This window comes from Coenobita brevimanus, chromosome 57 (assembly GCF_032717465.1).
Source record: "Coenobita brevimanus isolate Jiangsu-jjx chromosome 57, ASM3271746v2, whole genome shotgun sequence".
Taxonomy (NCBI): Eukaryota; Metazoa; Arthropoda; class Malacostraca; order Decapoda; family Coenobitidae; genus Coenobita; species Coenobita brevimanus.
The window spans coordinates 57,886,963-57,910,469 of record NC_137010.1 but is presented as its reverse complement, the minus strand read 5'-3'; the positions used below and the strand labels follow the sequence as shown (position 1 = coordinate 57,910,469).

At 42.3% G+C, this 23,507-nt stretch overlaps 1 protein-coding gene across 1 annotated transcript in view; it reads right to left on the bottom strand.

The window, feature by feature from the left end:
- Positions 1-2,410: 2,410 nt before the first annotated feature.
- LOC145402047 (uncharacterized) overlaps positions 2,411-23,507 on the bottom strand; it is a 49,460-nt gene continuing 28,363 nt past the window's right edge. Inside the window, exons 2-11 of the mRNA XM_080274143.1 lie at positions 18,942-19,657; positions 18,516-18,875; positions 17,325-17,452; positions 16,760-16,855; positions 14,681-14,857; positions 13,280-13,454; positions 10,134-11,152; positions 6,960-7,325; positions 3,992-4,145; positions 2,411-3,630 (exon numbers count right to left, since the gene is read on the bottom strand). Coding sequence (XP_080130269.1) covers positions 2,411-3,630; positions 3,992-4,145; positions 6,960-7,325; positions 10,134-11,152; positions 13,280-13,454; positions 14,681-14,857; positions 16,760-16,855; positions 17,325-17,452; positions 18,516-18,875; positions 18,942-19,657 — 4,411 coding nt within the window. The remainder of the gene's footprint in view (positions 3,631-3,991; positions 4,146-6,959; positions 7,326-10,133; positions 11,153-13,279; positions 13,455-14,680; positions 14,858-16,759; positions 16,856-17,324; positions 17,453-18,515; positions 18,876-18,941; positions 19,658-23,507) is intronic.

Genomic DNA, 23,507 nt, shown 5'->3' with positions numbered 1-23,507 from the left:
ACCTCTTCCTCAGCAACTGAAGTTGCATGTCTTAACTTTCTCGTGTTATTTATAGTTTTAATACCAATAACACATGAAGTTACTAAGGCTGTGTAGAAGTCTTTGTAACACCTCGCTCTTAAGTTCAATTTTGCATATTACACCTTAACATTCTCTTCTGCTATTTATCTCTCTTAAAATATTGACATGGTTTGCATCAATGACATGAGGATACTGAGGTGTAATATTCAGAATAAAGCACTAAGATAGAAGTGTTAAGATTTCTCCATAGCCACTTAGAATACACACTAATAAATGAAGGGGGAGATGATAATAAAATCCACCACTTAGCTGCCTACTTCACCACAGCTAAAAGCTAACTATGGATCTGAGTCGTAAACAAACATGTACCATCATTTCCCTCTCGTAATTCGAATCTGTTTTTGCAGGAAGAGAGAGACATGGGGGATTTATGCACTTTCCTTTTCTCTTCCGCCATCATCATCAAATCATCATCATCATCACTGGCTTGACATTTTTTTTAAACCTAAGGGACTAGATCAGATCCATAAAACATAGGTCATCATCATCCAGAAAACAAGAATCATCAATATCATCACAACTGTTTTTCACATCAAAGGATGAGGTTAGGTACGATCCAGAAAACAAGGAAGGAGAAAGAATAACAATGGGAGAACTATCAAAGGTACGTCCAGTGAAATGGGCCAGACACTCATCCACACATTATTGAAGCCCCCAGAGCCCTGCATAAACAAATCTTAATTACAAGAGGAAACTGAGCATAGGTGTACCAGCCAAAGGGGAAACTGAGCATATATATACCAGCCAAAGAGGAAACTCAGCATATGTATACCAGCCAAGCTCATCTAGGTAATGCAAGAGATTTTATATGCACCTTCTTCTTAGTGATTTATTATGCATACTACAAGGTGATATTCCCTCTCATGTCATTCATCTCATTCTAATACCACCACAGTTTGCCTCAGTTACTTGGAAGAGGATAAAGTGTAATGTGCAAAATATATCACTAAGGATGGGGTGCTGCATTATCTCTCACGCTGCCCAGTATATGGCCTTCCAAATGATAAACTGCCGAACTAACAAAGATGGTGGAGCTAAGTGATGTATTTCAGGTGGCACTGGAAGTTTCATAATAGTTCTTCCTTATTTATTTTGCATATTACACCTTAACATTCTCCTGTGTTATAGATACTTCTTAAGGTCAATATATTGCATGGGTAATATACAAGATGATAATGCAAAATAAATCACAATGGAAGAGATGCAAAGATACCTCCTACACCACCTACAACATGACCTAAGAAAAAGATGGTGCAAAACGTGCGAGTAGCAAGAATTGCTAAAATGGCACCCATAATCCTGAGGAAATATAAACACCCAGGCTAGTAGGTCATGGTAAATAATTAGCATCCAAAGATACACAGGTTTGTCCATATATTACACCCATCCATTGACAGTATCTGTGGAATCCTTGTGTGTTATATGGATGCCTAAGTCAGCATTATCAGTATCTACCTGATGTTACTCTGTACTTCCCATACCTCATGCTATACATCTATGTCTTTCTTACATCCACTGGTAAAATGGTTGATTATTCATGAAACAGGCAAAATTTCTGTGCTCCTCTTACCACCACATTAAGTCATTGCCACAGGACAATAGACTGGGGGGCACAATATATGGGCTACCCTGTACAGTAGAACCCCTGTTATCCAACACCTGGAGAATTGTTCCTAAGGCATGTTAAAGCACCAGACTTTGGGATGAAGAGACACTACCACTTTGACCATTTAGTATTGTCATGTCCTTATCCTCCAATTAAAACACAAATAATGGAAATGAAAGAAAAACTTCTGATGATTTTATCAAATAAGGATGAAAAATGGCACCAGGTATAAAGACATGCTGGCATTTCACTATTAACTGAAAAGAATGGTAAATGAAGTGCCTAAAAAAATATACAACAAAGAGAGATTATGAATATAAATCACTACCATCATCATCATCATCATTCGGACCTCTTCCTCCCACCTATGGATGGAAGGGGCAAAGACTAAGACCCTGAGGACTGTGGCAGATCACCCTTCCCTCCCAGCCATAACTAATAAATCTGGTGAGAGGATAACTGGGGCTTCCACTGAATAGCATAAAAGAGTCACAAGCAGGCTAGTCCTCTACCGAGTAAGAAGAGGATGCAGTGGCAGCGTGGGCAGCAGCGTGGTGGGGGTGGCGGTGGCGGCTGGTGGCGACTGGTAAGCGTGTGGTGGTGAGCAGGATGAGGGGAGGAGAGCCTGGTGGCAGGGGAGGATCTGGGTGTCTCTCTTTCTCCTCTCTTTTTTTCTCTCTGTTTCCTTTCACTTTCTCTGTCGGTATGTCTCCACTCTCTCTCTCATGTCCCTACTGGCTCCTCCTCCACTACCACCACTGACGACCTAGCTTTGGATTTCTTCTTCTTACGCACCTTCTTTTCATCTGCTCTCTCCGCTGCTCGTTCATCTACTTTTTCCACTTGCCTGTCCTCTGCTTTAAGCCTTCTGTGGTTCCCACTTGAATCACTACACGAGCTAACCGTCTCACTGCTACTGGCCCTACCACCACCCTGCTGAGCCGAATACCACTCCCAGTTGTCCGACCTAAGCTTAACTTTAGCGGTGGTGGTCACAGGCAACGGCTTTCTCCGCTCCACCACAGGATTACTGAAACTAACAGACGCATAGTCACTAACAACAGCATTCCTCGTGGGTATATAATCACTACCTAACGCATTCATCGCTTGAGAACTATCACCATTCATGTAACTCGAGGGAACCGTTTTACTAGGAATATCAGTAACATTAATGTGGCCATTTGTAGCATCACTATACTGAAGTCCACTGTGATCACTGTAATAGTAGTCAATATAATGCCTAGCTTCACTATACCCCACACTGCTGGGGTTATAATAGTAGTCTTGGTGGTACACTGGATATGAGAACTGCCCCTCACCCAAGCCACACTGTTGTCTATCCTCTATAATACCATTTTTTGTCTTCTTCACCTTTCTGTGTTTCTTGACCTTTTCGTCCCCGCTGCGGCACCGATCAGTGGTGCTATTGAACGAGAGGGACTTGGCCATCCTCGAACCCTTTCTGGCCATATTATCGCAGCTGTGGAGGCCAGAAAAGGAGTGCCTCTTCGGGACACCATCACTATCAGCAATGAACTCCTTTCCCGTCCCCACATTTAGGTTGACCTCTGATATGAAAGGCCTTACCCCCTGTGACCCAAACTCCCCACACACACTATAATACCCTGGGTCCTCCTCATTAACAAAAGGCTGATAAGGGAAATCTGGAGTGTCTGGGGAATCTGGGGAGGACGTGGGGTCACTAGGGTTGGGGTTTGGCTCAGTGTCCTTCACTTGGTCCCCACAGAAGAGCACCCCAGCACTGGACTGGTCAAGTTTCTCAATGCGCCGTGCCCGCCGTGAGGAACTCACAGACTTTTCAACAATGCTGGCATTGGACTTTGAGCGCTTGAGGGTCCCACTGCTACTGGACTTCTTTTTGCGCTTGCGGTCCACCATGATTGGGATGGCTGGTTCAATTATCAATAGATCTTGATATGTTCCTGAAAAAAATGAACCAATCACCAAACATCCTTGAATATAGTCAGAGACCAATAAATAATTCCCTAGCCACAAACGTTCCTAACATTTGAGCAGTATGTCAAGTACTGACACGACAACATACAATATTCTGCATAACATTTTGGAATGAAACCAAATAATTTAGTAATGTACAAAACAAATTCATACACAGCAAAAACACAACTAAGATTATGAAACTGGAGTGGATGCTCATGAAGAACTCTTCAGGGGGGGTATGCTAGTATTTTGGGTGACCAAGCATATTTCAAGGATGGCCAGTGCCATCCCTCAGCCCACGCTGCTGAAGAAGAGTCAAGTTATCTGTTCCACTCTCCCACATACCAGATATCCTGAGAGCTTCCTCGCTGGGTCTGCGTTGCCTCCTGGTGGTGCAGGAACGGGTGATGCTGTCCACTGACCTCCTCCTCACACGTCCTCGTTCTCCCTCATACCCACTCTTACCTACACTCCTTTCGTGCCCATCTTCGTTTGGTGTCTGAGATGGGGGAAAGAAAGGATGGAGACACAAAAGATGGACAGAAAACTGACTATAGTTCTTTCACCTTAACTTTATATGACAAAGAATTTCATCCTTTTGCAGCTTATTTTGCATTGTTTTGTGGCGGAAATCAACACTGCTATGGCTCAATATCCTTTTCATAGCAATTCTTCATGACTAGTATCATATTCTTGCATTAATATACTGTAACAACTCACCACTCAAGATGGAGAAAATGAAATTTTAGGTAAAGGTAAAGCAACAGTATACTGAGCTACAGCTATATTAAATCAGATTACAAGGCTACCCCGATTTTACGATGGGATGCGTCAAGGAAACAACCATCGCTAGGTGGGGTATCGTACAGCGGGGTAGATTTAACATGTAATGTATAGGGATGCGTTTCTGAGCTTTGGGATTCCTCCCCAATGAAGTTCTAAACCTACCCAAATGAGTCCAAAAACAAGTTTATAACCATCTAAATGGCCTAACAGCTTTAAAAGAAGCTATCCTAAGCCTAAAACCTGTTAATAAACTGACCAAAACCAACAAATAAAACCGGGAAATCATAAAAGATAGGTCAGAAAATATCAAATTCTGGTGGACGGGCAGGCTCAGCTGGTTGCGGAGTGTACGTGATTCAAACTTATAGCCGATCATCCCCAGACGATACCTCACTGGACCCAACACAAAACTGGGGGTTGGCCTACGATAGGCAGGGTAGGGTGGTATTTCTACCTCCATCGCTAATATAGGGTATCGCATAGTGGGGTATCCCTGTTTTAGCATGGCACTGTCACTTCTATACATACATTAAAAAATAATAATAATAAACAAACACAGTTACATTTCATCTCTAAGGAATCCCTGTACTGGGGTTGGCTATGGTGCAGCTGATGCTTCTATGGAATGGAGGCTACATTATGTGCCACAACCAGCTGGTACAGTAATTATTTTTTAACAGCTCCTGTAGGCTATTGGGAAAAAGAATTCTAAGACGTTTAATAATACCTGTAACAACATGAGCATTTCAGCTTGGTCTTTGTTTCTCTTTATTTGTGGCTGAATGTTTCCTGCCTAAGAGTGACAACTGTGTGGCTAGTTACCAATGTTTATGGCAGCCACCCATTTACTTTAAATTACTATACAATATACAGTAAGTAACAGCACCCACCATCCATTCACTTAATGTAGCACTACCTTCAGGCAATGCAGTACTACACAGAGTGACAATCTAAAGAACTTCTTGCAGCCAAGGATACCATTTATTACACTGGGCAGTAACCATATAATCAAATGGGCATCTGGTGGTGCTGCAGGATAAGGCACTCCAATCAAGATGTGGTCCTTAAAGGTATACATCTAAGATGTGGCTGAAGTCTGTTGCTCATATAATACCATGCTGATGGTCACTTTTGCCTTAAATGCCTTGTGTACGTCTAGCCCCCAGGACCCTACAGTATATTCTTGATGGGACAATACATGAACTACAGTATATACAAAATGTGTCATATGCCATACATCTCTCATTTAGGGTGGCTGAAACAAGATCTCCAGGCAGTATAATCCTAATTTAGGTATTCATTCTTTTTCTATTACTCTTCTTTCATTTTTAGGTGGTTTCACACTAAGTGACAAGCCTAATAAGTGGTAGGTGGTGGCGACCATCATCCACTCACTTGATGTAGTGCTGCCTACTTCTTCCTTAGCCTTTATCAATCTTTTTCTGTGTCTGTCCTCCTCTCTTCCTATTTCTCCCATCTTTCCTGTCTCTTCTTATTGCTTTTCTTTCCTTTACGAGTGGCTTTACATTGAGTGACAAGCCAAATGGTTTCCTGTAAGCCAGGAAACCATTTACCACATTGGGTGGTAACCATATAACCAAACCATACATACTCCCTAAGTGTCAACAAGTGGGTTGGTGGAGGGTTAGTGCCCCTCCCCGTAAAACAAATAACTCACAGTCAAACAGCCACCCATTACAGGATTATGGCGTCTGGCAATAGATAGATAGATAGACAAGCCTAATGGTTTCCTGAAAACCAAGAAACCACTTACAACGCTGGATGGTAACCATACATCCAACCCATACGTGTTCCTGAAGTGTCAAGAAGTGAGTTGGCAGAGGGTTAGTGCCTCTCCCCATAAAATAACCATCTCAAAGTCAAATGGTCACCCCTTACAGGATTAGGGCATCTGGCTATAGATGGATAGATAGATAGATAGACAGACATTCTTTTTCAGTCTGCTCTCCTCCAGTACACGCTACACTTAAGTTCAACCTGATTCAGGTACATCCACCAGCCTTTACAGTTCAACCTTTGGCTTGCCACAGGTCTGCTCAGTCAAAGTGTTGTTGCTGTCATTGTGATCAAAGGTTCCTATAGACATTTATGCACTGGACTGCAAGAAATCAGTCATTACAACTCGGTGCTCCCAGAGATTTTTGATGAGGTTACAGTTGGTTAAAGGATTGTCCATATTGTGAGAGAGGTGCATGAGGCAACTGTGTCCTGGTGTGGGTGGTTGCATTGGAGTGTGAGCATAGTGAACTGCTTGTGAATTGCATTTTGTGTTGGTGCTGTAATAGAATCAAACTGTCCATGACTTGCATTCTAAGTCAGTGCTGCAACAGATTCCATATACAGTATAGTATATCATAAATAGCTTGGCCTGAGAACAAAAGAACACCAGCTTCACAGATCGTACTTTTGCCAAACTGTGTGATGGTGGGGTGTGGTGTTTGAGTAAAGATAATGAATGAGCAGGAGCTTCATATACTTTCATCTTTATCATCATCACCATCCTTACCTGTGCCCTGTTGTGTGGTGGCATTGGGTGATGTGGTGTGCGTCGATGGCATAATGTAAACACAAGGCACAGCACCACCACCTCCACAGCCATTAACAGAAGATGCTGCTCCACTACGGTATTAGCCAGGGAGTCTCTGCTGGCCATCAGGTCCTGCAAGGCCTCTGTTGCATTGGCCAGCATCCTCTCCAGTGCCTCTATGTCCCTCTGGTGGGTCTGGTCCCGTTCATAGGCCTGGTGTGAGGTGGCGTTGAGTGCAGCGATGGTGAGGTTGAACTGGCGCTGCATCTCTTCCATCTGACGCTTGTATCGCCGACTTAGCTCCTCCAGGTACTGACTGCTGATGGACATGTTGTACTCCAGCGCCTGACCAGGAGAGACAAGAGTTATGCCAAAATCAAGTAAGAGTTGCCTAGCCCTATACTCTGTTCACTCAAACTACAGGTCTATTACACAAACTTGGCCCCATTTTTAAAACTTTTTGCAGCTGATATCATAGGCCAGTGGCAGACAAAGACATTGCTACAGATCTATATTCTTCCCATAGCACTATTTTGTGACTAACATCATATTCTAGTGTTAATCTGTTGTTACAACTCAGCACTGAGGCTGGAGAGACAGAAATTTTGGGCCACATTAGAGTAAAATGAGTATACAATAGGCATGAAACTGTTATGTCTTCATCTTCAATGCCAAGATGTAATATGAGATTAGCACTATAATATGGTGCATGTCACAAAGAAATTCAAAGAAAAGGATGCTGAGCCCTAGTATTGTCTTGTGCTGCAACTGAGCTACAGGAAATAAGCCATAAAAGGACAAACATCTCTCCCAGTTAAAATGAATGATTTATAACAAGCAATGTATCCCATCCTTACCGTTAGCCTGAATGGAAGTAGCAACCCCCCCCCCCTCACACTTAGGCATGTAAAAGCTGTTAATCTCCCAAAATACAGGTGGGACAAAAGTCAGAGACACTATTTTAGTCTGGGTGCACACAAACTGGGTTATATCTAGCTGACGAGTTATAGTGGGGTGGGTGAGTAAGGGTTTGCACCTTACCCTCACATATCCCTCCACCTGACACCCTTTCCTCACTCTCACATCTGCAACTCGTCCGCCAAAAATAAGCAAGTTCTTGTGTGCATGAGCTAAGGCAGTGTCTTTGTTTCTTTCAACCACATCTGTTCATCCAATAGAGTCAGCACAATCTACGAAACCTGCCTGATTGTTATGCGATACGCTGGGTTCCATCCTCTGCCAGGTACAGGTGGATGAAATTAAGCTGATTTTTCCTACAGTAGTACATGCTTCTTTATGCAATTATAATATGATGAAGTAATTCGTGATGGCTATGTACTGCAGATGACCAAGAGAGACCAACACCCAAAAAGGTTTGGGTATGATGTGGTGGTTTGCTGCTGTTTGTGACAGTTAAATATCTGACTCTGATCTGGAGACATGTACAGTGAAAAAAGTTTGGGTGTGGTGTGGTAGTTTGTGGTGGTCTGTGATGATAACGTCTTGTCTATGACCGGAGAAAGGGACAATACAAATGGTTAGAATGTAAAGTTTGCGAGCTACATAATGATGCCGGATGCAAAGACTGATACAATGAAAAGGAGTTAAGAGTATTAATTTGCACTGGTCAGGTAAATGAATCTGAATGGGACAGCGAAACAGGTTAAAGCGGCTTCACACTAGACCAAAAGTGGCTAACATGCGAGCAGCTTTTGTGAGGCAAAAACGGCTAGCAAAGTCGAGTGTCTATCACACTCGTGTGTTTTTGTGAGCCACAGTGTTGCCTCCCTTGGCGCCTCATGGTCATTTGTAAACAAACCACCAGGGAGTACCCATTCCCTTTTCATCAGTTTCTGTAACCGCCTCACGTACTTTAGCAACTCCAGAGCCACAAAGCAGTCTTCTAGAGTTTTCTTTGCCGCAGGGTCCATATCAAAATCTGATTTTTACTTGTTGTTTGGAGACAAAACAGGCAGCCTCCGTGGCTGGTCACCCGAGTGTCTGGATATTTATTTCATGTTACATGAAAAAAATACAAATGAATAAAAACCACAAGAATTAAATTGTATTTACTTAACAATTTTAGTTAAAGTTTCCTTCTGTGAATAACAGAATATTTTCTCACCAGTTACAAAATTAATTTAGGCTCATTTAAGTTCTAATCCCACCAACAAGCTGTGAGCGAGAATTGTTATCCATTTCGCCTTGCAAGTGAAATCTCGCTCACCGTGGGTTAGTTTGGCTAGCAGCTCACAAAACTGGCTTGCGTGTTAGCCACTTTTGTCCCAGTGTGACGTCGCCTGTAGGCAGCTTGTTGCCTGTTAACCTTGCATAACTGCATATGGCCAGGAGAAAAGGATAGGAGTTACAGATGCTGTCTAGTGGTTAATTCTAATAAGAAACCCAAGACTATATTTTAAGTGACTAAAAATTTTGTAATACATTTTGCTTCATGATCTACTGTGCACATTCCTTGTTGTCCTCTTGTATGTTACTGATGCAAACCATACTGTTGTTGAAAAGACAAATAACATTCATTCATCATCTAATCCAATCTTACCCCATGAGGAGAGTAGGAGCCTAGGGGTAGGAAAGTTGATTCTGACATTTAAGATGAGAGTGACCAGCCTCACTCATCCCTGAGTGGCATTATGTGGGCAACGGACCTCAACTACCCATTGGATGTAAACCTGCACTAAACCATCAGGCACCATAATTTGGTTATATGGTTCCCACCCAGGGTGGCAAATGGTTTCCTGGTGTACAGGAAAGCATTTGGCTCATCACTCAGTGTAGAGTCACCCACAGACAGAAGGAAGAGGAAAGAATGAAGGAAAGAAAGAGGAGGATGGAATGAAGGGAGAGAGAAAGAGGCAGGCACCTGAGAGCAGCACTACATCGAGTGAGTGGATGGTGAGCACCCCCATCTACCTTGCAAATAACATACAAGAGAATTTATTATATTGCCACAAAAGAGGTGCTATGATGCCTCTTTTACCACCTGGACTAAAGCACACAGAGAAATTCCATGGTACTAAGAATACTTCTCAATAGCTCCAGCCATAATTTTTAGTCAACTGTGAATATTTGTTCACTGCTCTTGACATAATTATTACCCTGATCTTACTGGACGCCTCCTATCACGATTCTTACCTTAATCTTGTTTGACAGGCGAACAACAACTGATTCTTTGTTAGTGGGTGTTGTTGAGGACACTTTTGCCTCAGTCTGTGGGGGTGGGGTGGTAGTGGTGGTGGCAGTGGCTGGAGAGGGGGTGGCCAAGTCCTCCTGCTGTTCGTCTTCAACCTCCTCAGTCTCCAAATCCAGCCCAGCCAAACTCGACCCCTCTGTCTCCAAGTCAACTTCTGGCTGAATCGTAGCATTGCCCTCCCCAACTACGTCCCTCAACTGTCTATCCTGCTGTCCAGTGGTCTTTCTACTCTTCTTAGGGGACTTGGGTGTTGGGGTTGGAGGAGTCTCTGGTAACCCGGAGGTTGCCTTGTCCTCCGAATCCTCAGCTTCCTGCTCCGCTGCTGCAGACCTATTCTCCTTGTCCTTTGAGGCAAGAGTATGCTGGTCAGGGTGCTGGCTGCCTGTCTTATCAAGGGCATCAGCTCGTGTAATACTGGATGTATTGATTTTGGCATTCTTCACGTAGGGTGGAACTGCCTGGTCCGGAGAGATAATATCTGTGGAGGTGGCGGAGAAGTTCTCCGGAAGGTGAGCTCCTGGAGAGTCACATGCCACCTCACCATTCATGATCCTGTTGTCATGCATGAAGCACATGGCCAGCACGTGCTTGGGTGACAGCATGACACACACATAACTATTATTGCACACAGTATCATATACCACGCTATCATTAACCTGCGGATCCAGACACATACTAGAAGCCAGTAGGCGACAAAAGGCAGAGTTTTTAACCGTGTGTGAAACGACTGGTGTCTGCATGAGGGCCAGGTACTCCGAGTGGTAGCAGGAAAGGATATAATTGAGTGACTGTGCGAGGTGACATGTGGCGGGTGGGACGGTGTGGGAGGGCTGAAGGGAGAAGCAGGTATCGGTGGTGTCAGCGGTGCTGGTGGAGGGCCGGTAGCCTCGCTTGATGACATCCAGCACACCCGTCAGCATATTCTTCAGAACTGTGGGGATCACACTCGGCTTACCCTCATCTGCAACACAAAATGGCAAGCTTTAACATGGACATAAAGAACCCATGTTCACCATCCAATCAAGTATGGTGGTGTCTATGGAACCTAGGGCTAGGCTGCTCTGTCCAGATATAAGGTAATCATGATCAGTTTCTTGCCTCTTAGTGGCATTACATGAGCAACATATTCCAACCACCCCTCGATTTTAGAGATTATAGGAAACATCCAGTTGGGGCATCCTGACTTGCTAGACCACCATGCAAAGATTTAGGAAAATGTTTACACTTAGAATCATCATCATCCAGACCTCCTTTCTCACCCTAGAGCAGGGTGAGGAGTAGTAACGTCCAAACATCCCAAGTCTGCCCAATCCAATGGTTCATGCTTGCATTCACTCACCATTCAAGCCCCCGGAATCCCAGCTCAATCTGATACGCCAGGAACATTCACCACATACTGTTGCTTCATATAAACATACCTGATAGACCCAAACTGAATAATCTCTTAACTACAGTACTATATTCTTTTTGCTTGAACTTGGCCTAAAATTGCTGTCTCTCCATCTTGAATGCTGAGCTGCAACAAGAGATTAACAATAACAGTCACAAAGAGGTGGTATGGAAAGGATGGAGATCCTAAGCACTCTCTATTTCTATCACTCAGCTACAGAGATAAATCAGAAAAGGATTACAATTTTGGTCAAGATAAAAATTGTCTATCTATCTATCTGTAGCTAGACACCTTAATCCCATAAGGGGTGTCCACAAACAAATAGCCTACATGTGCAGCAATTATTTTTGGAACCACACACTGAAGACTGCATGATTCAGGTTGCAGACTAAATTCCAAATTTATTACATTTTCCTTCTATCAACAAACATTACATCATCAACGCTTGAGGATGCTAATGATGTGGGTGTTCATTTGATACTTAAGATTTACTATGGAATTAAAATAACCGATAACTACCACAACATCACAAATTTCTTCATTCTCACAGGGTGGGATGATTACAGCAAACCTCTCCCTGAACTCTACCGGGACATAAACACTGGAGAGGGACAAAAAGGAGGGGGAAGAAAAAGTAAGATAGGTCACACACAAGACGAGTGAAGCTGTAAAAATGTGCTAAGGAAGGATGTAGTGTTACTGAGTAAAGAAACAAATCTGTACCTGAAGGTCTTCTTGTTGGAGCCAACCCCCCGTAGCCTGTCATACAAATAAAATATAGACACAAAGGTATAAGGACAAAGAGAGAGAAATATACAAAGGCCAACTGACACACATACGTACACATAGAAATACATAAGAGGGATGTACTGCATTAGATACCTCCTCATGAGTCTGAACTTCTGAATCTGTGACGTGCTGCAAAGCAGTAGCCAGACACTCTCCTATCTGCTAACTGTGGGCAAGAGGGATGGATGTTATGGGAGGTGAAGAGTTAAGGGAGCTGATGCCCCTACCCCTCCCTCTCACATCCTCACCGTTCTTAATCACGTTTCCATATTATGCTCTATTACTGGCATTGGAATGCGAACCTGTACTGTATGTGATGGCAGTGAAACCTAGGTGGAGCAGCTGTGTCATCCACCTGGGAGCCAAACCATTCCATAATTTCCTGCAGGGCCATACCTTTCTGTATTTTCCTGCATGTCCAACCCTGGTGAGGCACTGTCTACCATATGGGGGTGCAGGATCCTTACATGATGTATGTTCTGTATTGTACCTGTACGACAACCCTGCAGAATCAATTGCTTTCCAGTGGTTAATGGGTCTGCCCAACCAGCCAGCCCCAGGTTAAGAAACAACAGCTATAACTATAACTTGGCCTATAACTGCCATCTCTTCCTCTTGAATAGTGAGCTGTAAAAACAAAATATGATGCTGTTGTGCTGCCTTTTTCTGTCACTGAGCTATGTGAAATAAGCTGCTTATGGATGAAACTTCAGGCCAAGCTTAAGTGAAAAAACTATAGCAAGTGTCTGACTACAGCTTCTGTATCACTTACCTCATATTCAGTGATTTAAACCTGTCAATGAGCGTCTAAAACAGAACATTACTAAGTGAAAGAGTGACAAAAACAGGAACCACAAATAAAAATGAAGGAAGAACTAACTACGAGGACAATGATCCTCAGTTCCTCACCTTTGGCCTTCTTCTTATCATGCTCCTCTAGCGTGTCTGGAATCTCCTCAGTGTCCTCATGGTCATCGCTGGAGTCCTCAATGGTGTCAATGACCTCAAACTCTGACAGGCCATAGATGCGGAAGAGCGAGATAGGGCAGAAAAACTCTGAACCGTAGTGACTGAGAACCTCAACCTGTTAACGATCGACATACTGTAAAAATGTGGTTTATACAGTACACGTAATTTTATTTTTAGTGGGGGATGTGTTCTGACCTTTACAAATTTATCCCTGCAATTGGTAAATGAAAAACCTGCCATTTCAACCTCAGTATGGTTCTGACATGAAACCTGGGTATTCCAATTATTTTTAGTGTGGGGTATCTGAATTTGGTACTGTACTGATTTCTGCTACAAATTATTTACTTTTGAGGCATGACCTTTCAAACAGTGGCAACATTAATCCTTAAACAAAGTGAGGAAGGCTTTCAAAATCAGGGAGAATGGAGGATTAAATCATTATGTACTGCAGAAATTTTAAAATCAGATGATCTAAGAAAACTGAAAATCAAAACCAAGATTTTGCAAAACTTGGCTCTAATTTTGAAGTTACCAATAAACCCACAGCCTCTAGTTCTATCTATGACATTTTCTGCTACTATAGTCCTGTTGTTCAAATGCTCATTTATGGGCATCACAAACTGAACCTAAACAGATTGAACTTATCTGAGAAAGTCAAATTCTTCATTATCTATCTATCTACTGTCAGGCGCTTTAATCCCGTAAGGGGTGGCCACAACACATCGTTTCCATATTATCAGGTTCCCCGTCAGTGCACTGCCCTGTTCCCAGCTCACACCCCCCTCTCTCACATACCTCTCCATTCCATCCCACCATCTCATCCTTGGCCTCCTCCTGTTTCTACCCCAAGTAACTTTCAGTGCTAACCCTGGTGTATGTCCTAATCCTGCACGTGTTGTCCTCATTCATCTAACATAGTTCTTCATGCTTCACAGTCTCCAACAGCATTTCTATTCAATCCCTTAACCCTGATGTAATTTTGTAGTGCCTCATCCCACATCCTCTTACACCTGCCCCTTGGTGCTCTACCCTTCACAATCATCCTAACAAATTTTTTCACATAATTTTCATCGTCCATTCTCTCCACATGTTCAAACTATCTGTATCTCCCACTATGCATGACATCAGCAATGCCTTCAGTTCCACACTGACTTCTCAGCAACTCAGTCACAATTCTGCTATTTACAATTCTGTCAATCAGGGAAGCATTGTACTGTACAGTATATCCATCCACTCATCATCATCTCTGTATGCTCAACCTGTCAAAATCTCAGACACACATCACATGTAACTTAACCACAGTACTCCTTCTCATAGCTTCCATTCCTCTTCCAGACTCACCTTGATGTACTTAAAAAAATCCTCAGTTTCAATAGGGAATGGCTGTATGCCACGGTTGCCTTCTTGGCCAGTGACACGGGCAAGGGGTGTCCAGTCCCGGGTGGGGTAGCGGTGCGACCCCGACACAACCATGTCACGTGGCAGGTTGCTGAACAGTTCAAAGTTGGCGATCTCAAACTGGAAGACAACGGACAGAGAGTTAACAAAGTGCTGGAATCAGTATCAGCAACAGACCTACTGATTTTTAATGCTTTTGCTGTGACATTTTTCCTATACTGATTAAAATAATCTGGTAGAGTTACTTAATATTAATTTTTGCTTCTTCATGATGAGACATCACTCCTAAACAGGACAAAATTGCCTAGTAATTGTGAGACTTAACTGATGTGACATCAGCACACTGAGAGTCTTAACCTCTTCAGTAGAATGACACCTGATACAGTATTTTCTTCTTGGCACTTTTGAACAAATTCATTTACTGTATATCACAAGGGAACTCTCACTGTGAGGGAGTTAGATATAATCTCCATAAAACCTGTCAAAATGATGACTTTTTTTATTGCAGCCATAGTTGTAACAGAGGAGGTAAATGGTGGCAACCGTCATCCACTCACTTGATGTGGTGCTGCCTATTTCTTCCTTTCCCTTTCTCATTCTATCTCTGTGTCTGCCCTCCTCTCTTCTGACTTCCCCCTTTCCTTCATGCCATTTATACTGCTCTACTTTCCACTTCAGGTGGCTCTATATTGACTTCCTGTAACCCAGGAAACCATTTACAATGCTGGGTGGTAACCATACTGTATAACTAAACTGCAGGGTGAAGTGAAGCATGCTAGGTGCTCGTGTTAACTGAGTGGAGAAACGAAAATGCATCATTCATCCATGAATCAAGCCTCCACACCTTTTCCTGTGTCTTACTATGGAGAGGCACTGTCAACCACAAGGGAAGATCTGTTCACTACACAGGACAGCCTTGCAGTAGCAGTTGCTTGCATGTGGCTGATGGGCATGCTCAGCCAGAAAGACTGGGGATAATTAAGTGCAAGTAGTAAAAGAGGAGCCCTGGTCTGTCTGGGCAAGCAGACCCATCAACTGCAGGTAAGCAATCACCCCTACAGGGCTGTTCCACGCAGCAAACCAATGTTCTACTGCAGCAGACAGTGTCTTATCACAGCAGCGAGTAGGGAAGATGTGGAGGCATGGTTCTTGAATGGATGCCGCATTTGTGTCACTCTACCCTGTTAATAAGGACACTGTAGTAGGCTTCAAATCATCTCATACTTTGGTTATATGGCTGTCACCCAGCACTGTAAATGATTTCCTGGGTTAAGGAAACCATTAGGCTTGTCATTCAGTGCAGTCACCTAAAGGCAACACTACATCAAGTGAATGGGTGATGGGTGCCCCCAGCCTAACATGATTATCTCTTCTAGTCTAATGATAACCATGAGGGAACAAAAGACTCTTGAGGACAATGTGCACCAATCATAACACCTACTCCCAGTACAATATGCTGTGTTATCATACAACTTCATAATGCACACACCTAATTACTGACATCTTTGACATACTGACTGGGCTTCTCTGGGCTAATTTTATTAATTTCAGTGCTGTAATTTGTATGGGTAGGGTAAAATTAAAGCTCATAAATGTCAAACACTTGTTGACTTCATGAGTGCCAGCAGTGTTGTGGTGACCCTCACACACTCCTATGATCATATAAATTTAATGCTTGAGAATGCACCAAGAAATGTGAATCTTGGATACCTACAAAAACTAAGTTTCTCAACATCATAATACTTGATTTGCTTACATATCATTAATCAGCTCTTTATCAGCTATATGTCTATTTACTATCCTATCTATGGCAAAATGCCTTAATACCAGAGGGGGTGCCTACCACAAAATGTGGTCATCTGTTTTCATGCACCCTGTATAACAAGAAGTGCCTTTTCTCAGCTGATAAATTTCTTACTTTTATTTTCATCTTTTTTTCATATTTCTGGATACCACTTGCCCCATCTAATGAATGGTAACAGGGCTGATATAAATACAATCAAACTAGAATGTACAACTGACCTTCTGCGGACGGATACTCTCACAGAGCTCAATGATGAACCATATCTTGTCACGGCACTTGTTGAGCATGTACTCGTCACGGTTGGCATGGATCACCTGTGGGGACATGAGGATATTAACTCCCTTCTGCTCTCCCTCCCACTCTTACTTATACTTTTTTATTCAGCTGTCCAATGAACTCACTCTCACTAACTTCTGCTATCCACTAAACATGATGACTCTTTTCTAACTAAACTCTGTTGCATATTCAGAACAGCCAGAATGAGGACCTACGTGTTTTTTCTTCCCTGTCCATGTCCTCCCCACAGTATAAGTGGGGATGTAGATACAGAAGATTGTTACAGGCTCTGTTTTAGGGGAAGACGCCTTAAATATCCTAATGCAATTAAGTTCAGCATCCAAACTATTTCCTTCCTTTCACCGCCAATCAATAATCCAATGAACTCTCACCCTTTCCTTCCACCAAACCATTTCCTGTATGGGGGGGGGGGTAACACGGTGATCTATGGGAGCCTACTGTCTTCTACCTTACCCCCTCTCTACTTATTATGTGAGTTGGTCCTACCTTGGAAGTGTGTGAGGCTTCAGGGTTGGCAATGAGGAGTTTTGAGCCACAGTCGGGTGAGGCGTAGTTCTTGCTCTTCACTTTGGGCCCCTTGCTGTGTCCGTTACCACCATGACCGTTGGTGATGACTGTAGGGGAGGAGGTATGGTAAGTCCTCATCATCAGGGGATCAGATACAAACATGAGGAGACCAGATATAAGAGCATAATCTGTATGAAAATGGGCTATAAAGAGATGAAATAGAAGGTGATAAGCTTGAAGACAAATACATAAAGGTAAAAACAAAAAAAACTAAGGAGATGAAATTTAAGGGGATGACATAAGCTGTAAGGGGGGGATGAGATAAAAGCTGCATCAGGATAAGATACAAGAGAATGACACATATGTTGCAAGGGGATGAGATATGGTTAAGTCCTCATGGTATTATTTTTTTTAAACATTTGTATTTGCCTTAGGTCCTCCGTAAATTGTGTATTTAAGTTTCATTATTACTTGTGAAGTCCCATCACTATCCTCCAATTTTCAGTAGCAGTTATATAGAAAAAAAAATAAAATAAAAAAAGGTAATATATTGCTTTACTGATCTTAGGTCCTAGGAAAATCCCAGAAAATTTTCCTACTATACAGGGCTTCTAAGGCTACTGTAAAAATAATAAGCTATTTTTCCTTAACATACAGTACCAGCTGTATGGAAGAAGATGTGATATTTTGGGTCAAATCTCAGGCTTATTATGAGGACTTTATGTGTATCTATGAGCAATACTCTAAGTGGCATAGAAGGCGTGGTAGCACCCCATAATTGGTGATTTATTTTGCATATTTCACCTGACATTCTCTTGCAACCTACGGTACTGTACTTTTAATACTGACAAATCTTGCATCACTCACATACACGAGGATACTGAGGTGTAATGTGCTGAATAGGTTACTATGGACATGATGTTAAGGAATCTCCAAAGCCACTTAAATGCAAAACTACTTACATACTGCGTATGTATAAATATGAGTTATGAAATGGGATTAAGGCTAAGATAGGGAACTGAATAGGGCAGCTGCCAGAGATTAAGCAGCTTGGAGAACTGCCATTAGGTGACTTAAGCCTAAGCATGCATGCACATTGGAGCCTTCATAAACAATATGATATGAAAATATGATAGGATGATAAGATGTAACAAGAATTAAATAACTCACTGTCATTCTTCTTCTCGGCATTGACACGCTGAGTGAACTGGCTGTACGTCTCCAGCGTGTCAGCAGCCTTCTCACTCTCCTCCTTCTCATTCTTTTTATCCTTATCCTTCTTCTCACCCTCCTCCTTTGTATCCTTTTTCTTCCCCTCCTTCTTCTTCTTTGTCTCCTTTTCTACTTCTCCAGCCACCCTTTCATCCTTCTCAATCTCTTCCTGTGTGTCTGAGGGCTTTTCCACTTCGCCATCTTCCACTTCTGTAACTGGGGCTTTGACAGTCTGGTCTTCTGGTCCTTCTGTTTCCTTTTCAGTCGAGTCCTTTTCCAGCTGTTCCTCATCAAGTTTTTCCCCTGATTCCTTTTCTTCTTCACTGTGGGTTTTACTGTCTTCCTCTACACCTGTTTTCTTTTCTCTCTCCTCTTTTGATTTACTGGTGGTGTCCTCCTCCAATTTCTGATCTGCTCTTTTGTCTTCTTCATCTCCTTTAACCTCTGATTCCTTAGGTTGTGACTCTGTTATTGGTACTGTGACTGTTTCAGCAGCTGCCTCCTTCTCAACTGTGGCTTCCTCACTGCTTTCCTTTCTGTCATCACCTGCCTCAGCTTCAACAGCTTTGACACTGCTGGCCGAATCTCCCTCCGTTTCACCCTCTGTTTGAGTTGCTGCATCTATTCTGGAAGGATCAGTTTCTTTTTTATCAACATCCTTCCCCTCCTCTTCTTGTGTTCTTGAAACTTCACCTGGACGGGTTTCACTTTCTGCATCATCATGAAGTTCTTGTCTGCCTTCTTCCTCAGCTGTTGGCAGAGGGAGGACATCCTTATCTGTTATTTCAGGGGCACTTTCCACCAATGGTTCAACTTCCGCTATGCTGATCCCTCCTCCATCCACACTAGTAGCATCAGAGAAAGTCACATCCACCTCATCAACATGGGTGAAATTCCTGATGGGGAAGCGGCTGAAGAAGTCCTTGGCATTGATGAAGTGGCTGAGTGTTGCATCCGGCTTCGAGGGGGTAAGGAGCTTGTGTCTTTTGCTGAGGACTGGTGAGGGTGAGATTGTGATGTTGACTAGAGATTCTGCCTTCTCCTCGATGGCACTCAGCACCTTCCCCTCCACCTCCAGACTGCGCTCCACCGGCTGAACACTGCAATGAAAAAGAGAACATTAATATACTAAGAATTTACACACTATCTATCTATATACAGACACCTTAATACTATAGACTATTCTATCTACGTATACCCAGATGCATTAATCCTAGAGTGAGGGGGGGAAAAAAAACTATGTTGCCCTGATCTTCACCATCTGGTTGTCTTCCCTCCAACACACATCATCATCCATATACCTCAACCACATTCCTCTAACTCACCCTCGGCCTTCCTCTCCCTCTCCACCTCACACGCATACACTCATCTTGCCAATTTATGAACAAAGCTCTTACTTTCTACTCACATACAACAAACCTCCATTCTCTTGACTCCATACTGATCCACCCTCTCCCATTATCATATATATTCCCCCTCGCCAAATATTCAACTGTTTCAATGCAATACTTCACCTTTCCCTTACCCATGCTCCCATATATTGAAGTTTTTCATTATTAACGCCCAACAATTCAATATTCCATAGTTCCAGCAGTTCTTTCAATATTCCTGAGCTTTCCACCATTATAACCCAAAAATTACAACTGTCCTAAGCCCCTTTTTACTCTAACTTGGCTTAAAATTTCCAGTTCTCCATGTTGAACATGGACCATACCAATTGATGAACATTAGACTATAATACTAGTCAGGAAGAAGTGCTTTGGGAAATAGTACAGCTGTGGCACTGTCTTTCTGCCAATAAGCTCTGTGGGAGAAAAAAAAAAAAAAAAAACTACCAAAAGATGACCCTCTGGACCAGGTTGAGGTGAAAAGAGTATAGTAAATCTGACTTTCTGATTCCAAAATTCTAGCTTGTCTTGATTCACACTGCCAGTTCCATCAGGTGAAAATAAACTGACTACAGCTAACCATATCTGTCCTATGAACTCTCGTCATTAAAAAATATAATAATAATAATAAAATAAAATGTACAAAACCAAATTTCTGTTTTCCCTATTTTTTGGTGGGGCAAATCTAAACTGGCGGCTAAGGTGGGGCACGAAGCTCTGTACAGTGTGACACGTTTTCCTTACGCGCGATGCCTCCCACCCTCTCTCTCTCTCTCTCCTGGGGGTGATGTGCGTCACCCTGGGGAATTTTGTTTCTTTTATGAGTGACTTATAAACTTATGCTTTCATTTCTTTATTTTTTTTAATTATATCTAATTATATTTAAAAAATATTTATTATTGTTTTACATTTGTCGCCAGATGACCTCGCTGGTGCGGCGCCATGATTTTTCATTCAATCACTCTCTCCCTCCTTCCTTCCCTCCCTTCCTCCATCTCTCCATCAACACCTCCCCTGGCCTGCCTCTCCCCCCCTCTCTCTCTCATCTGTGGTGTTTCAGGATACATTTTGGTTATTTTCTTTTACATTATATTGTACATATTGTAAATTTAACTATTTCCAAACCACCCAGGAGGTAAGGACACAAAGACAATTGACACGAAGAGGCTCTGGCCGGGTTAGTCAGGGTCTGAGTGAGTGTAGCAGCTCACAAGGATTTAATGTATCATTTTTTTAAACTAAGAAACTGGCATATTTTTACTTATATTCCTGCACATTATCTTATAATAATAATTATGACATTATTACCCACCCCAGAAATACGGTGAAAGCCAATGAAAGTGACTTTTTTTTTTTTTTTAGCAACACTAAAATATTTATGCCACGTTTCTGTATTGCCGTTTAAATATTTTATGCATAATAAGTTTACTGTTCTTTCATATATTATAATACACACGTTAACATTGTCTTCATATGTGTTTATCTTATTTGTGATGCCTTTTACATATATAACAGCCGTTTCACATCGCGGGTTTTGGAAACATAGCAACAGTGTACAGAGGGTCGCGCCACACCCTATCCGCCAGTTTAGAGTTGTACCACCATAGGCACTATGATATTACTTCTTTAAACCGGACTCAACTTTGGAATGAGGGAGAGAGAGAGAGAGAGAGAGAGCACAGCAACTCCACAACCTCACTCTAAAACATGATAGCTTATGAAACCCACAGACTCAACAGCATGCACAAAAAATACCACAGAAAGCCCTAAAACTATTTCGGTAACAATAGCATAGGTAACCTTTAAACCGTTTTCTGTAACGCTCCTGTATGCTAGACAATGCTTTCTCTTAAAACTTCCTCCTCCTCTTTTTCTCCTTCTCCCTCAAACGACATTTTACATATAAAAGCAAAGATATTGTAATCCCCCTTTACAAAAGCATAGTCAGGCCACACTTAGAGTTTGCAGTGCAATTTTGGGCGCCTCACCTAATTAAAGATATAGAAATACTGGAAGCGGTCCAGCGTAGGGCTACCAAGTTAATCCCGTCCCTGAGGAATAAACCATATCTCAAGAGACTCAGGGAATTAAACCTATTCTCTCTTAGAAAACGGAGACTCAGGGGACAACTGATTGAATGTTTTAAGATTCTAAAAGGCTTTAGTAATACTGATTCAGGCAAGCTATTCACAGTAATTGGTATGAAGTTGCCAGCAAGGAGGGCTAATCTTGATACAACCAAAAACTTCTTCACTTACTCCGTTGTAAGCGAATGGAATAAACTCCCTGGGAATGTAATTGAGAGTGGTACCATAAATATATTTAAAAAGAGACTGGACATATATCTCGACGCAATTGGTATCGTTTAGTTAGGATGGAGCAATTATTGCATATTCGCGTTTGCATTCATGTGTCTATTAGACACAGACAATATTTTAGGATATATATAATAGATAAACATTCTATTCATCTTTTGATACAAAAAAAAAAAAAAATTGCATGCATAGAGTAAGTATGTGGCTGTTTGCCCAAATTTTCCTTTTCCATATTATTCTACTTTCTGCCGATCCTATAAAATTCCTTCAGGTTGTTCATTCCTGCAAGGTATTACTTCCTTTCTTGTTTCCTGTACGGCAAATGCCGGAGGGTCTGGAGGGTGGGGGAGAGAGCCTTCTGCTGTGCTATCCTTTTCTCCTGCTCCTATGCACTGTATTAGTATTAAGGCATATTATTAAGGTTGGACCACCTCGTAGGTACCGTAAGGTCTGTGTATCTATGTAACTCTATGTAACTCTCCTCCTCCTCCTCTTAACACTTCCTTTTCTCTCCTTCCCTCTCCTCTTCTTTTTCCTCCTCATCATCATCATCATCTACCTCCTGGAAAAAGATCGTACCTCGCCTACTCAGTGAAATGGGAAAAATAACGTGCACTGCTGGTTCCTACGTTACATAAACCGCTAACCTTGACGACCGGGTTTCAGAGACAAGTAGTGAATATAACCCGTCCTGGTGCCGCGTATTGGATGGCAGAGGAGGCTTCTTTGCACCTCTTCCTTGGCGATTTTGTTTGTATATTACACCCTAACATTCTCTTTTTTTTTTTTTTTCCCCTCATTTCATTATCGACACATTTTGCATCAATAATTTAAGAGAGGATACTGAAATGTAATACACACAATAAATCGTTATGGAGGAGGTGTTACGATTTCTCCAAAGCCATTTACTGTATCATTCTCTTCTACTTTATTTTTATAGTTCTAATATCGACATGGTTTGCATCAATAACATGCAAGTGGACAGAAGAGAGTAACAAACAGAATAAATCGCAAAGGAAGAGGTGTTGCGAAATATCCAGAGCCACTCACAAAACGACCCCTGTTCCTCGTGCTTCGTGTAGTCATCAAAACAACACTTTGAATGGCTTGGTTGGTACGATGGGCTTTAAAACGTGTACTATGGCTTCTTGAACGGCTTTGCATACCTGACTGAAGGACATGTCTCGGGGCAGCAACATAGGTGGCGTGAGGCACCGTAACACCTCTTCTATAGCGATTTATTCTGC